The 15,138-nt window shown below is 44.5% G+C and overlaps 1 protein-coding gene across 4 annotated transcripts in view; it reads left to right on the top strand.

Moving 5' to 3' along the window:
• The window catches only part of CSGALNACT2 (chondroitin sulfate N-acetylgalactosaminyltransferase 2), a 51,825-nt gene extending 37,088 nt beyond the window's left edge, over positions 1-14,737 (top strand). For all 4 annotated transcript variants that reach the window (XM_061634948.1, XM_061634947.1, XM_061634945.1 and 1 more), the window contains exons 7-9: positions 6,203-6,297; positions 8,736-8,817; positions 13,272-14,737. In XM_061634948.1, coding sequence (XP_061490932.1) covers positions 6,203-6,297; positions 8,736-8,817; positions 13,272-13,564 — 470 coding nt within the window. In that variant the 3' untranslated portion in view covers positions 13,565-14,737. The remainder of the gene's footprint in view (positions 1-6,202; positions 6,298-8,735; positions 8,818-13,271) is intronic.
• The last annotated feature ends 401 nt before the right edge of the window (positions 14,738-15,138 follow it).

Consider the following 15,138-nt stretch of genomic DNA (forward strand, 5'->3'; position numbering starts at 1 on the left):
CCCTTTGCCCGGCAGGTACCGGGCACGGAACGGGATTGCGGCCTATTGCCGAAATAAAACACAAACACCATTCATTGGGTTAAATCATGGGCCACTTTATTAAACGGAATCAATTGGAATAATGAACCTGCAGAGGGGAAATCAAGTGCGGGAGCATTCTGATGATCCAGGCAAAGCCTGCTTGCAGCCATAGGGCGATCAAACCTTGCCTGAGCCCGGGGCTGCCCTGTGCCAGACCCCCAGCTCAGGCCACACCCAGAAGATGTGTAGGGGGTCCAACCCGCATCACCGCCCCCCGGAGCCGTGAAACTCCGAGCGGATGAGGCACGTTGGCCCCAAAGGCGGCCCGTGTTCTGCCCCCCGGGCCGTATAGCCCTGAGCTGCAGGCCCCCGGACCGCCAATCGCCCCCAAAGGTGCCTAAAGGTGTCACCTAGCTGCCCTTTCCCTTTAAACCTTTTCCCGCACTTCTTTGCCACAAAAGGGGGACAAGCCTCTGCTTAGTCTCCCTTTACCCCACACCCGATAAGAATCTCATGCAGACCCCTCTGCAGGTCCCTCAGGAGGATGGCATCGTTGCCTCCCGAACTGCATGTCCAAGCATGTCTGCCACTGAGTGCCTTGCCCTCCATGTCCGACCACAGCAGACAACCCAAGGCTACCGAGGCCTCGACTGCATGTCCTCACATGCCTGCCACTGAGGGCCTTGCCCTCCATGTCTGACCACAGCAGACGACCCAAGGCTACCGTGGCCTCAACTGCATGTCCTCACATGCCTGCCACTGAGGGCCTTGCCCTCCATGTCTGACCACAGCAGACGACCCGAGGCTACCAAGGCCTCAGCTGCATGTCCTCACATGCCTGCCACTGAGGGCCTTGCCCTTCCTGTCTGACCATAGCAGACGACCAGAGGCTATTGTGGCCTCAACTGCATGTTCTCACATGTCTTGCCCTTCAGTAACCTTCTGCCCAGAACCTGCTGGAACGACATGGGTAGGAGACCATTCCAGCGCATACTCTGTCGACCCAGTCACCAAACCATGGCCCACCATCAGAGGCCCAGCTGTGAACCAATGTGCGTTTGCGGCCCCAAGGCCAGCCTATGAGCTCATGCCATGGCTGCAGAGTAGACTGCGCGTCTGCTCCATCCCCGTCCAGCAACCTGCCAAAAACAGAAACAATCGTGAACAGTTGGGTCCCAGACCTTCAGACTCGCCCCTGCGGTGAATGTATTCCATGCGCCCCCTACTTCCACCTCCTAACGGCCTGCACCTGCATATACAAAACCAAATAGACCGTCCCAGGTAGGCAATTCCACTGCCAGGTAGGCAACCCCAATTCCGGAGGGGCATGGCCCTCAAACCCCCATGGGTCCGCTCCCAGGCATCGCGACACTAGACCGAAACTTTATGAGGGAAGATCGCTCCCCCTGAATATCAGGCAACCAGGCCTATAGCTTCCGGCCAAAAACACTATGTCGCCGTCATGGGGAAGTGTCCAGTCCAGGGGAGGGTAAAATAATGTGGAATGACTCTTGTACCCCTGGTCTGCCTGGAAACAAACCTTGGACCCCAGGATGGCTCGAAGGGAAGTCTGACCTGGCCCCAAACACCCCCACCCCCCATCCGGAAGGCTCCAAAATTAAGTGTGAGGGGTGCTACATGTAACCGCTGAGCTTTGAAGCATGATGGTCACAGGGCACCTCCCTGATCAACAATCCCTGGCGGGTCAGGTGAACATGGAGGGTGAGGATAAGGGGTATGGGGGTGTGCATGGGCCAGCTGGCCAGCACATGACATATCCCAAGACATGTGAATGGTCCTAAAGGCCCCCTGCAAGCCTACCTTGCAACACACTGGCAGACAAGCTTTACTCCTACCATCTGTGATGAATTCCAGGACGTGATTCCTAGGAATAGGCCACGCTTTGCATAGCCCCTGCCATCCCCCAACTCCCAGGAATCCCCTCCTGCCCTGACCATCTCTGACTCCCCTCCTCCATCTCCCAGTATGCGGTATGGGACTAGCAGAGTCGGTCCTTCCTCTAACTGAAACACCATTGACGCACTGCAGGAACGGAGGGGGCCACACCGCAGGTTGGCGCATAAGGCAGCCAAAACCCTGAACCTGTGGTAAGGCTGTGAAATCCCTGTTATGGCACTATAAACCCCACCGCAGAAGGCCCCCAATACCTGAAGGGCAGAAAGCAAACACTTTCCCAGCCCCTGAAAACTTCAGGATCTTGATCTGCAACAATTCAAGCTTTTCCCAGGCAGCCTACAGCCCTGGGTCCAAAAGTCGATTTTAATACCCTGGAAGGTGAACACTGGGGCAGGATCCTCCACTTCCCCAGCTGCCAAAAGAACTCCCCAGTTCATAGCTACGCTATAAACTGTGCCATCAAGCGCTAACATGCACCCAAAGTCTGCCCTACCCGAGAACTGGACATCATGAAAATAGTGCCCCACCGCTTCTGGGGCCTCTCGTCTCCTGGCTGTCCCTTCCAAGAAGGGGCTGAAGTGCTCCATGCAAGAATACAGCAGCCCATAGGTAATGCTCTGCTGCATAGTTGACCTAAAAAGCAAAACTCAGCAGCTCAAAATCCACCATGTGTAACAGCTGGCAACGCAGGCAGATTAGCTGCCACACTTGCCCATAAGGCATCTCTGCCACAGGTGCGCACTATATTGAATGAAGTGTAGTGCACTGTGCATAGACTATCTGGTATGAAGCCATCACTGACTGACCCCACTTGTATGACGGATGGTGAATCAGGTAGACTTTGCCCACTGCCACTTTGGGCACTATACGGGGGGGGGGCACTGAGAGAGCAGAGGTAGGGGATGATGGGAAGGGGCCAATAACCCTGCCCAACTGTATGTCTTCATCAATTGTCCCCTGGACCAGTGCGTCCATAGGATCCGGAAAACCGCATAATAAAGAAAAACCACATCATAAAATGAGTCTCCCCATAACTGGGCAGTCTGCAAGCAAGGTCCATAGCCCTCGAGCGTAGCTGGGAAGGGACACTTTTCTCAAGCAGCCTCTGCTGGGGGCTGCTTCCCACTCCTTTGGGGGGCCCTGGCCCCACATATCCTTCTGGCTTGTTGTTGTGCCTTTAATAGCAGGTTCGTATTCAGCAGTTATTAGATGGCATGGAGTTAAGCAATGTCATCTTCTAATGTCTGCAGATCAAATGACTCTTAAAAGCACAGGACTAGAGGCCTGTAAAAAAGGTGGGCACCTTATCTACAGACCAGTTTGTAAACTAGCTAAAGAGAAGATGCAAGCAAATGTGCAGCCTGCACGTGATTAATTCCATTATGTTTAAATAATTTACTCAGAGAAATATGAATTGGACCAATTCTATGCATACTTACTTATGAGAAAATCCCCGAGTGTATCGTTACTTCTTCCCCCGGAAGGGGGCATGTGATTGCACACATACAGCAGAATCCTATGTGTGTTTACTCAGAATACCACAGATTAAATGGGTCTTAGGACAGAGGTTTATGGGACTTAACTGATGGAAAGGTTCATATATTTTTACCTGGGTTTTGAAGAACGTATTTGGGGGGGGGAGAAGCTTGACAGTGAAAAAAAGGGGGGGATGAGTTCCCTTTGCATTTGGAGTTGAAGTAGTTTTGGAGGTGAGGTTGCAGCACTAACTGGGGGTCCCTACTGGCTCCTGCAGCCTCCTTTCTGTCTCCAGCTGCCCCCCACCCTCATCAAAAAGCCTCTGCTCTTTGTAATTACATTGCATTGCTCCAATCCAAATGGCCGCTACGTTATGACAGAGCATCTTTCTAGGTTATTCTGCAAAAGAAGTGGCGGCCACAGGCAGCAGGAGGGTGTGGGAGTGCAGGCAATTTTTGGGGGGGCCCTCTCATCTCAAGTTCTCCCTAATTGACTAACCCCTTCTCTGAACTTTCCTGGTTTGCAAAACAGTGAGGAAGTGGGATGGCCTTCTCAGTACATCCCTTAATAAAAGCATCCCCTCTCCAGCTGCCCCTGGAATGCCCCCAGTGTCAGATAGCCCACTACCTCTCTAGGTAATTGGTAACTGAAAAGTAACATTTAGTTTAAACTAAAAATACACTTCAGTATCAAGAAAAGGAGTCTATTCCTATTTTGCTTTCTGTAATGGGAAGGGGACCCCAATAGAAGTATCTCCTGGCCCTAACTGGAGGTTTGCCACCCATTACAGCATTGTGAGAGACATGTAGTGAGCAAGCGGCAATGTCAATTGCCACATAAAGTGTGGAACTGGACCTAAATACATAGAAGAGTAGAGAGACAGCTCTTCGTCTATGCATCATCCCTTTACCTGCTGCATTACTATGCTTAGAGAAACAGACAGGAGCTCTCCCTGAATACTTGCCTCTATGTTCTGCACAGAAGCCTGCCTGCATAAATATTTTGTTTAGTTTAAATAGAAAATCCTTAAAATAACCTTTTCCCCTACTGTTCTTTTCAAATTATATTTAATCCATAAAAATGCTGACTGTGATTCACCTTCAGCTAAAGTAAACATTTCTCTCTGCATACTTAAAACACAGACACACATGCCCTGGGTTGCAAGACATATTTGGCCTTTCAATCTCTCTTTTACTATCAGCATAGAATTAAATTTTAAACATTGTCTCTCCCCCTACTCCACATATTCCAGGTTTATGATAGAAAGTCTAGGGTACTATTTAACTAGAAGTAGGTTGTTGTGTTTCCCTTAATCCCAAACATTATTTCTATGATAAATGATGGAATCAGAAGGTGATAGTTTGAAGGAAAGAAACAGGAGAGAGCAGAAGAGCATCAAAGGTGGCCCCATAGCAGTGCAGTTTGTTTAGGCCTGACATGTTCTGAATTAAAGATTCTTCCTCAGGGGTAACTGAAACTGAAACTGTAACTGGAAAGCCACCTGTGCCCCGCTGCGGCTGAAAGTCCTCACGCGTCTCGTCGCAGCCGCAAGGCCGGCCCATCAGAGGCCTCACCGCGGCTGAAAGTCCTCCCGTGCCTCGCCGCCGCTGGAAGTCCCCATGTGCCTCGTCGCAGCCGCGAGGCCGGCCCATCAAAGGCCTCGCCGTGGCCGGAAGGCCTCCCGAGCCTCGCCGCGGCCCGAAGGCCCCTCGCGTCCCGCTGCCGCCGCTGCCCCCGCTAGGCCAGCGCACCAAAGGGCCCGCCGCGGCCGGAAGGCTCCCCGCGACGCGCAGCAGCCGCCGCCACAAGGCCTCCGCCGCCAAAATTCAAAGGAGGGCGGGAGGCCAAAGGGCCCGCCGCGGCCGGAAGGCTCCCCGCGGCGCGCAGCAGCCGCCGCCACAAGGCCTCCGCCGCCAAAATTCAAAGGAGGGCGGGAGGCTGGTGGAGTGGCCTTAAATGGCCTTCAGCTGCCCCGCCTCCTTACTGTGCGTCACGACGGCGCGCTGGCGCGCCACGTGCGCACGGACACACCCTTGATGGCGGCCTGGCTTCGGCAGCAGCCGCAAACACGCCCCTTTGCCCGGCAGGTACCGGGCACGGAACGGGATTCTGCAGAATTGTTTCCAGTGGACATGAGGAGTGTCTCAGTTTGCACAAGATAAAACAGTGAGAGGTGAAATATATTCTAGCAAAATTCTAGGTGTGCTCGATGTTTTTAGTTGACCATGCCCACCTTCCCTTAAGTGGAGTAGTACATTCTTAAACCGCAAGGTTTTTTGCCTATTGGTGAATAAAATATTTGAATCTAGGTCTCCCCAGTCCTAGTCTGACACTCTAACCACTGTATACACCCTTGACAGGAACCTCATTTAAGATTGCACTTGCAATGGCAATGGCAGAATATATACCTTTTAGAGAGGCTTTGATATTAAGAGCAATGTGCCTTTGACATTACCAGTGCTTGACCCTTATGATGTTTTCATAAGTAAAGTATCTTCAAGTCAGGACAAATTTTGAACAGTAATGCTTTTTACACTTAAGTTATTTGGTGATCCTGTCCCAGACCCCAAAATATTCATATTTGGTCCTGCATATAGGATATTTTACTCATTTGTGTTGCTATTGTTGCGTAACATGGATTGTTTGAGCAAAAGTCTTAGGAAGCAATGATTCCTCTTATGCTTTTTTTGTTAAATGGATTATTGTCAAATTAAAAAGTGATATACAACTGCCTTTTTCTGCTCAAAGATGTCCCATAATGAGTAACAAATCTCTCCTGTCTTTGTAGGCAAGAAAGTTTTCTATCCTGTGGTATTCAGCCTTTATAATCCTGCCATTGTCTATGCTAATCAGGATGTGCCACCCCCTGTGGAGCAGCAGTTGGTAAGCGACTGGAGTTTAAAGAAGCTTAAACCTTGTTCTCCATATTAACTTAAGCCAGTTTTATGCAGTATTTGATTTAAGGACTTTAAGATGAAGCATAATATGAAAGTAGGTCCTTTAAATTTATTTATTAGATTTATATCCCGCCCTTCCTCCCAGCGGGGAGGAATTTAGCTCGAGCTAGTGGTGGTAAGAAGAAAGGACAAGAGTCAAATCAAAAGAAAAATAAACTTGAAATATTTATTTAAATCATGGTATGGAATGATGAAAACGTATAAATTCAACAATAACTGAAATATAACATGAATGTGTAAATGAACAATATGTAAATGGGAAGAATTATATGAGATGCTTGTAAAGCATTCTGTGTTAGGGAATGGAGATGAAAATGTGAAATAAATTGTAAATATCGTGAGTGAAGATTTTAGCAGTTTACCCAAGAATAATTAACTAAAAGAAATAATTTATAAATAGAAATAACTGAACAGCTACCAAATAAGCATATATATTAATAAGCCCTACATTGCATGCTCCCAAAACTTTCTCCAGTCCAAGCTAGGTAAAAGCTTACTAAATTCCCAAGTCTATAGCAGTTTAACCTAAAGATTAAAAGCACAAAAGAAGAAAGGTTATAGCTATATTGCAGGTAGGTTGGCCCTAAGGTCAATTAGCCTCTTCACAGAATTTGCCTCACACATTTCAAAAGGAAAGGACAAACAGTTTAGCAGTATCTATAAACGATGCCTACAAATGGTATTGTTAGCCCCAAAGCTTGCAGTGTTAAAATGTCTAGTTTTTTTTGTATCAGCGGTCAAAGATTAACATAGGTGTTGCAACAAAATAAAATGGGATATTTCTAATGCTAGATGGTGTTGGTTTCATTAAAAAAGAAACGGAAACATCACAGGAGGGCAAAATTGGACATAGTTGTTCTGTAATGTCTAGCACACTGGCTGGAGCATGAGGTGGCTAAAGTTCTATTCAGACATGCTTCATGTAAAGGCTACATGCAAGGAGGGACAAGCACAATAAGCTCCATCCTTCGCATGCTGCTATGCCCATCGCTCTCCATGAGTTTGAAGGCAAAAGCCTGAAGTGAAGACCCTTCTCCACTTGTGACATTTCCCTGTGTGATCAACAACCTTGCTAAAATTGGGTCTGTAAATCATGCAGGAAGTTCATGGAGGGCAAAGGGGATAGCAACATTGGGGGGGTAGAGCATGGTGGACTTGCCCTTCTTGTGTGTAGCCCTTACATGCATGAATCATGCTCGAGAGGTTTCAGAATAGGAGTGGTGATCAATCCAAATATCCTTTGCACTGGGCTGGTGGGGGGGGATGTTGGGTTGGGCAGAGGTGTCCCTTCATCAGCCCTGCAGGCCAGCCGTCACCTGAGGAATGACACCAGCATTACTTTATTGCCACAGGGCTCCCCCTTCTGCCTGCCAAATGTGCATGTGGAAGTGCTGCTGGCAGGATCCTCATAAGTAGCATAAAAGCCTCAAAATGAGGCTTTGCAGGGTTCAGCCAGCCCAGGATCCATTGAATCCTGAGCCACCCAGCAACTGGTCTGATCTGGACCCAATCACTGCACCAGCTCCAGGCTGAGGGAGGAGAGTTAGGATACCTTCCTTAGTTTCACTTGACCTTGAACTAGATGGGACAACAAATATGAAATTCCCAAGGAAAACACATTCAAGGCACATTATGACATGTCATTCGTATAATTACACTGTATAGAGGACAGAAGGGGGTAGTCTGTATATGTGATTGCCACTTTTGGCAGTAACTCCATGTTGGCTGTCATGTCTAGTTCCATCTTGATGTCATAAGTTTGAGTGGCATTTAACACTGTAAAGTGTTTGAAGAGAAGAATCCCACTATGAGAAATTTCAGCCTGAAATCAGATGAGAGAGAAGGTCAATGAGGAATAGGATGGATGAGTCACAGTTTCAGCTTCTCTTTGTTTTTTCCAATCTTGAGTTCCAAATCAGTTTGCAATTGGGGTTTTTTTGGGGGGGGGAAGACCCAATGAAAATTCATCAGCATTTTAATGTGAATTTTTCATACACATTTGTATGCAATTTTGCTTAATACGCACATTCCTGCAATACTATTTTGCTTAAATTGTATGTTAGTGAAAATAGCATATGCCATTGTATGGACACCTTACCCCAGCATATGTATTGTCCCACACATTACTCGGCTAGAAAACTGCATTGCAAAATTAGGAGAAAGTTGAATTTTGAAAGATGGCTGTGTTTTGATTCTCAAATTGTTTCGCAAAGTGCAAATTAAGTTTGCCTTTCAATGAAAACCAAATTTAAATTCTCCCCCATCGCTAGTAGGTGGTGAGTGGAGAATTGCTTAAAGGGATAATTAATTTCAGATCCTGCTTCTTCCTGAAATGCATAAATACGCATGTTTTTATAATTGTAGGTGCACAAAAAGGATTCTGGTTTTTGGAGGGATTTTGGCTTTGGGATGACTTGTCAGTATCGAACAGATTTCTTGACTGTTGGTAAGATTCATAAACCTGTTGCTTGACGATTTTTGTCTAGGGTTGTGTCTAGGATTTGCTGATTGACATAGTTGGAAATGTTTCCTGATGGATTTTTTGCTCAAATACCCAGCTTAAGTGACTCTTGCACTAGCTAAGAAGGAAACTGTTTGTTTGTTTACATTATTGCTATCTAGCTTTTCAGTGTAAAGACTTGCAAGGCATCTTTAATTACATCACAATTCCTGAACTTTATGTAGGGGGAAAGTGTGAGTTATTCATCCATTTGACTTCCTACTTGGGCATTTTAGAATCTAGTACAAGTTACTGGAACAGCTTAGTTTTGTCTGTATTTTTAGCACCACCTTGTGGCTTAACTGAGTTTTGATATTTTATAAATAGCCTTTTGTCTTACTTTAGATACTGTAAAATATAATACTAATGTTATTTTTAAAAATGCAGTTGCATTACACCAATAAATGCTCTTGTCTCTCCTCTTCATATTTTTAATAAAGGTAAATCTACATTATTGTTCATTGCCTGTTTTCCTGTGGGCAGCCTGAGCCTAAAATATGTGTGCTCCAAGGTTTTATTTTCTTAGTTCCTTGTCCATGAAGAATCTGAATATCCATAATTCCATAGGACTATATGCCCTTAAGGAAAGAGCAATTCCTGGGGAAATCATAACTGGAGGAGGCAAATAAAGCCAATTAAGTGTACAAGAGATTGCAGGGTAAGGAGAGAAGAAACTCCAAAGACAGACAAAGAAGAGAAAGGCAAAGCTGTCTTTACTATTAGAACTCCTTGTTAGAGTCTTCTTTCTCCAGCCTTATCAACATAAGAAGAGTCCTGCTGGATCAGGTGAGTTGCCCATCAGGTCCAGCATCTTCTTCTCACAGTGGCCAACCAGATTCCTGTGGGAAACTCGCAAGCAGGATATGAGCACAAGAAAACTTTCCCGTCCTGCAGTTTCCAGCAACTAATATTCAGAATCATATTGCCTCTGACCATGGAGGGGAGAGCATTGCCATCATGGCTAGTAGCCATTGATAGCCCTATTTTCCATAAATTGATCTAATCCTCTTTTAAAGCCATCCAAGTTGGTGGCAATCACTGCCTCTTGTGGGAGTGAATTCCATAGTTTATGAGCCGTGCAAAGAGCTACTTTTTTTTGTCTTGTTTTGAATCTTCCAACATACAGCTTCATTGGATGTCCACAAGTTCTATTGTTATGCAGGAGGGAGAAAAACTTTTCTCTATCCGCTTTCTCCGTGTCTTGCATAATTTTAAACACATCTGTCATGTCACCTTTTACTTGCCTTTTCTCTAAATTAAAAACCCCCAAATGCTGCAGACTTTCCTCATAGTGGAGTCGCTCCATCCCATGATCATTTTGGTTGCCATTCTCTCAACCTTTAACAACTCTATAATATCCTTTTTGAGGTGAGGTGACACAGCTGTACACAGTTTTCCAAATGCGGCCACACCATAGATTTGTACAATGGCATTATATTTGCAGTTTTATTTTCAACCCTTTTCCTAATGATCTCTGGCATAAAATTTGCCTTTCTCACAGCTGCTGTACATTGAATCAGCATCTTCATGGAGCTATCTCCCATGACCCAAAGGTCTTATTCCTGGTCAGTCACTGACAGTTCAGACCCCATGACTGTATATGTGAATTTAAGTTTTTTTGTCTCAACATGCATTATTTTATACTTGCTTACATTGAATTTGCTATTTTACCACCCATTCACTCAGTTTGGAGAAGCCCTTTCAGAGCCATTCACAATATCTTTTTGTTTTAACCATCTTGTATCACCAGGAACCTTGGCCACCTCACTGCTCACCCCTAACTCTAGATCATTTATGAACAAGTTAAAAAGCACAGGTCCCAATACTGATTGTTGGGAGACTCCACTTTCTACAGCCTTCCACTGGGAGAACTGCCCATTTACCCCTACTCTCTGCTTGCTGCTACTTATCCAAATCCTGATCCATAACTCCATGGCTAATCTTCCTCAGGAGTCTTTGGTGAGGTCTGTTGGCAAAAGTTTTTTGGAAGTTCAAGTACGCTGTTGTCAACTGAATCCCCCCTCCCCCCCCTCTGTGTATGTATATGTGTGTGTGTGTGTGTGTGTGTGTGTGTGTGTGTGTGTGTGTGTGCGCACACACACACACACACACACACACTTGTTGACACTCTCAACTAGAATAGATTAGTGAGACAGGATGTACCCTTGCGGAAACCATGCTGGCTTTGCTGCAGCAAGGCTTGTTCTTTCATATGCTTGGTTATTTTATCTTTAACAATACTCTCAACCTGTTTTCCTGGGATAAGTTCCATGTGGAGTTACCTCCTATAGTACATCTGTATTCAGTGTATGAAAGCATAACTTAATATCCATGCCCCCTACTCCTAATAATTTTGTCTGTTCCATTGACTCTTAGTTGGCTTTTGGGGAGAGTTCAGTAAATCATTGCTTTTTTTTTTAGGAAGGCTTTTAATAAAGTGTGGCAACAAGGAATTGCTCTTTCATCATGGCTTTATTACCTTCTTGTTGGTTTTAACAACTGATTTTCTATGATCTGGGCCTCTCAATTTATCACTTGCATTTTGTTATATATCTGTGCTGTTAATTATTTATCATTTTCTCTGCCATAAAGAACACATTTTATTTTGCTTCTGTTCTATGTATTAGATTTTAATATTGTATTTTGTTTTAATCTTTGAGATGCCCAGAGTACATATTATTATTATTATTATTATTATTATTATTATTAATACCCTGCCTTTTGGCCAAAGGCCCTCAAGGCTGCTTACAAAGAAAAATAAACACAAGTATAAAAATACATCAATAAAAGCAATACAATTTACAAAAATTAAACTAAATAACAAATAACATTATTAAGAAAAACAAATGTCCAAGAAAAATTTTGAACAAGTGAATTTAAAATGGATCACTCTCTGTCTTTGCTAGCACACAATATTCTATGCTTAGAGTCTCTTTCAGACACAGTTTACTCTGTTCCAGTCCCAGCAGACCGTTGGGATTGAACCCCATTTTTGAGCCTTCTATTTCTAAGCCAAACTCAGTCATCGGATGCAAGCTGAAAGGAGGCAGCTACCTGGGGATGGTGATGCACTTGATGTTGATGCTCTGGGTGGTGATGGCCTTCTTCAGCTCATCCAGCTGCCTGGTCTTCTTGAGCTTCTTCACCAGGCTCTTGACCGCCTTCTTGTACCACTTCTCCTCCTGCCCGTTCTGCTTGCCTTTCTTCCAGCCCAGCAGACGCTTGATGATGGGCGGCATAAAGGGCAGGATGGATGACATGGCCGCGGCGGGGAGGAGGAGAAGCCCAGAAGCGAGCCTGGGGGAGGACCGCCAACAACATATGTTGTTGGGCAGCCATCTGAATGCAGTTAATCAATGAAATAAATTGCAATGGCTAGTATTTCTTTACTTCTGTTATTTGCTTTAACTGCAGTTGAGAGTAGAGGAGTTCATTGGATGGGCAAGCACATGTATAAATTGCAGTGCTTTCCTGTAATTCATGCAACCCCTTCCTGCCCTGCATCTTGCATGAAACAAAATGCATCTCTCTCTCTCTCTCTCTCTCTCTCTCTCTCTCTCTGTGTGTGTGTTTAGTCACTGTAAGTGAAACTGAACATGAAGCAAGATTCAAAAACCTTGGTTCAGTGTGCATGCCATCAGGAGTCACTATGTTTTGTAATGGCATTGTCTACTGTGAATGGCACCCTGGGCTCCTGCTGGGAGGAAGGGCGGGATATAAAACAAATAATAAATAAAATAATAAATGAATTAACATGTGTATATTAGTACCTTTTTTGCAGAGTTCACAGGCAGCTGTTAGTTTATGAGGGATAAGGAATATGTGACCTCCAGATGTTGGACTCGACTCCCATCATCTCTTACCATTGGTTATACTGGTTGAGATTGGTGGAAATTGGAGTCCAGCAACATCTGCCTGGTCACAGGTTCCCATCTTTCATTTACAAAAACTCATAGTCATCAATTTTTGCCATGGTCATGTTTGAAAATGGTGAAGAATTGCTAAAGAATCAGAAGCAAGATAACTAAGTTCATTATCTAGATGGATTTAGGTTCTAAAAGTTAACAGCTAAGGATAACAATTAAATAATGCAAATTAAAATGTATGATATAATGGCTTTGCTAAACATGCTGCCCTTCTCTCAGTTACTTTTTGTTGACCCTTGGGTGATAAGTTTCAAATAGTAGATGCAGGACTTGTCGTTAAGCCCAGTCTACAAGTTGAGAGCTACTTGTAATCATTATTTTTTAAGCATAGTGGAGGTCCTGCTGGTTAATCTTGCTTGATCCATCAGTTGAAGATCTATGATTTTGAAAAAGAATGTATCTTCTCTTCACCTTGGATCATGATGTAATTAGATTTTTCTGAAGTACAGTGTTTCTGTCTTTGATTTATTGCAGGAGGGTTTGACTTGGAAGTTAAAGGCTGGGGTGGAGAGGATGTTCACCTTTATCGAAAGTACTTGCATGGTGACCTGATTGTGGTCAGGACCCCAGTACCTGGCCTCTTTCACCTCTGGCATGAGAAGCATTGTGCCGACGAACTGACTCCAGAGCAATATCGCATGTGTATCCAGTCTAAAGCCATGAATGAGGCATCTCACTCTCACCTTGGGATGTTGGTATTCAGGGAAGAGATTGAGGCCCATCTGCGTAAGCAGGCATACAGGACTAACAGTGAAGCAATAGGTTAAAAAGTGCAATCCTAAGACTCTATGAACCAGCATCATTCTGAAGCCTTAATTCACTCAGCTGAAAAAATGCAGTGCCTCTCTTGCTGAAGATGTTTTCAAAGATCTTTCTCTGGCCAGCTGTTACCTACATATTGCACCAGATCAGGCACTTGGTGGAAAGGAAGCTTTTCAGTTTGCTTTTACATGTCTAATTGTGCACTGGGTGGTGGGTGGGAAGAGAACAAGAACAGAGTATAACTTTTCTGCATCTAGATTTTTCTTCTAACATGTTCACTTCTCAGATTTGCATTATGTGATAATAAGAATCACAACTGAACATTAACTGTCTTCTTCACTGCCTGTTGTCCTGTACGGATAATTTCACTGTAGTTTTTAGAAAGGGGCACTATACATATGGGAAGAATGAAACCCTGAGGCAAAAGCCTGTGGAAAATCATATGCAAAAACATGGTATGTTGTGCAGCTAGAATCACTGAATTCGCCTTATTAGCCATCAGGTACATAAATCAACTTGCAAAAATATCTATTTAAAGTATTAAAGAGAGGTTATTGAACAGCTTACAATAATATTGTCATGCTGTTTATTGGATTGTATGCTGTTTGCTTATACTAACTGCTGGATAGTTTCTTGCATGTTTCAGGATGTAGAAAGAAATGCTGTCTTGAACTTAAGCAGTTCATTTCACTGCCTCATTTATTACACTGCTGATATCCTTTGTTCTTCAGGTGAAGTTTCCCTCACTTCGGTGAGGGGAGAGGGAACAGGAGAAATGCCATCTGTCGCTTGCTAACATGGGTCTGTTTTACTTTACTTTTGGCAATGTGCACAATAATGCTTCCTGTTCATGCCCCATTGAAATGAACAGTAGTTCCAGAAAAGCAAAGCTGTGCTGTTGTGTAGTCCCTATCCATTTCAAATGGAGTCTGCCCCGGAGACACTAGGAGCATTGCGCCCATTGAATTCATGGGCAATGGAAAGATACGGCTTTTACTTTTGAAAGACTATGTATTGTTTGAAAATAGTTCTGGACACTGATCCTTTTTACCATGTAATTTGCCTTTATATAACATTGTGAAGAACAATGTAACTTGTCCAAAGTGAAGAGAATGTAATGCAAGTTGGCTTGCTGTTGTCTTCTCTTTGTAATTAAATTGAATACTCTTGTGTTTTAATATTCGATTGGTTTCTTGTTTTGAGGTCATGAAGCAATGTGTCGAAACCCTAAAGAGTTGTGATTGCAAATAGTCTAGCATCCTACAAAATCCTAGGTAAGATATACGACACAGATCCATATCACTGTGTACTTAACAGTTACAATACCGTTCCAGCACCTGGTGGTCAGGATTTACACTAGCGTGCAAGTTTGTACTTGCAGTAAAGGAGCTTGGCAACTGGTAGGGCCCAAATAGTTCATGTCTACCTATCAGCTGTCATAAGTGATTACTGGCTTAGTGCTAAGGTAGAGCATCACTTTGCCTTCAATAAAAATAAAACAAAAAAAGCAATGTCGGCCTTGCCCCCTCTGTCAGTCCCAAGAACTGTCAGAACCCCGGGGTGTCTCTTACTTTCAGAA

This window comes from Rhineura floridana, chromosome 7 (genome assembly GCF_030035675.1).
Source record: "Rhineura floridana isolate rRhiFlo1 chromosome 7, rRhiFlo1.hap2, whole genome shotgun sequence".
In the NCBI taxonomy this organism is placed as follows: Eukaryota; Metazoa; Chordata; class Lepidosauria; order Squamata; family Rhineuridae; genus Rhineura; species Rhineura floridana.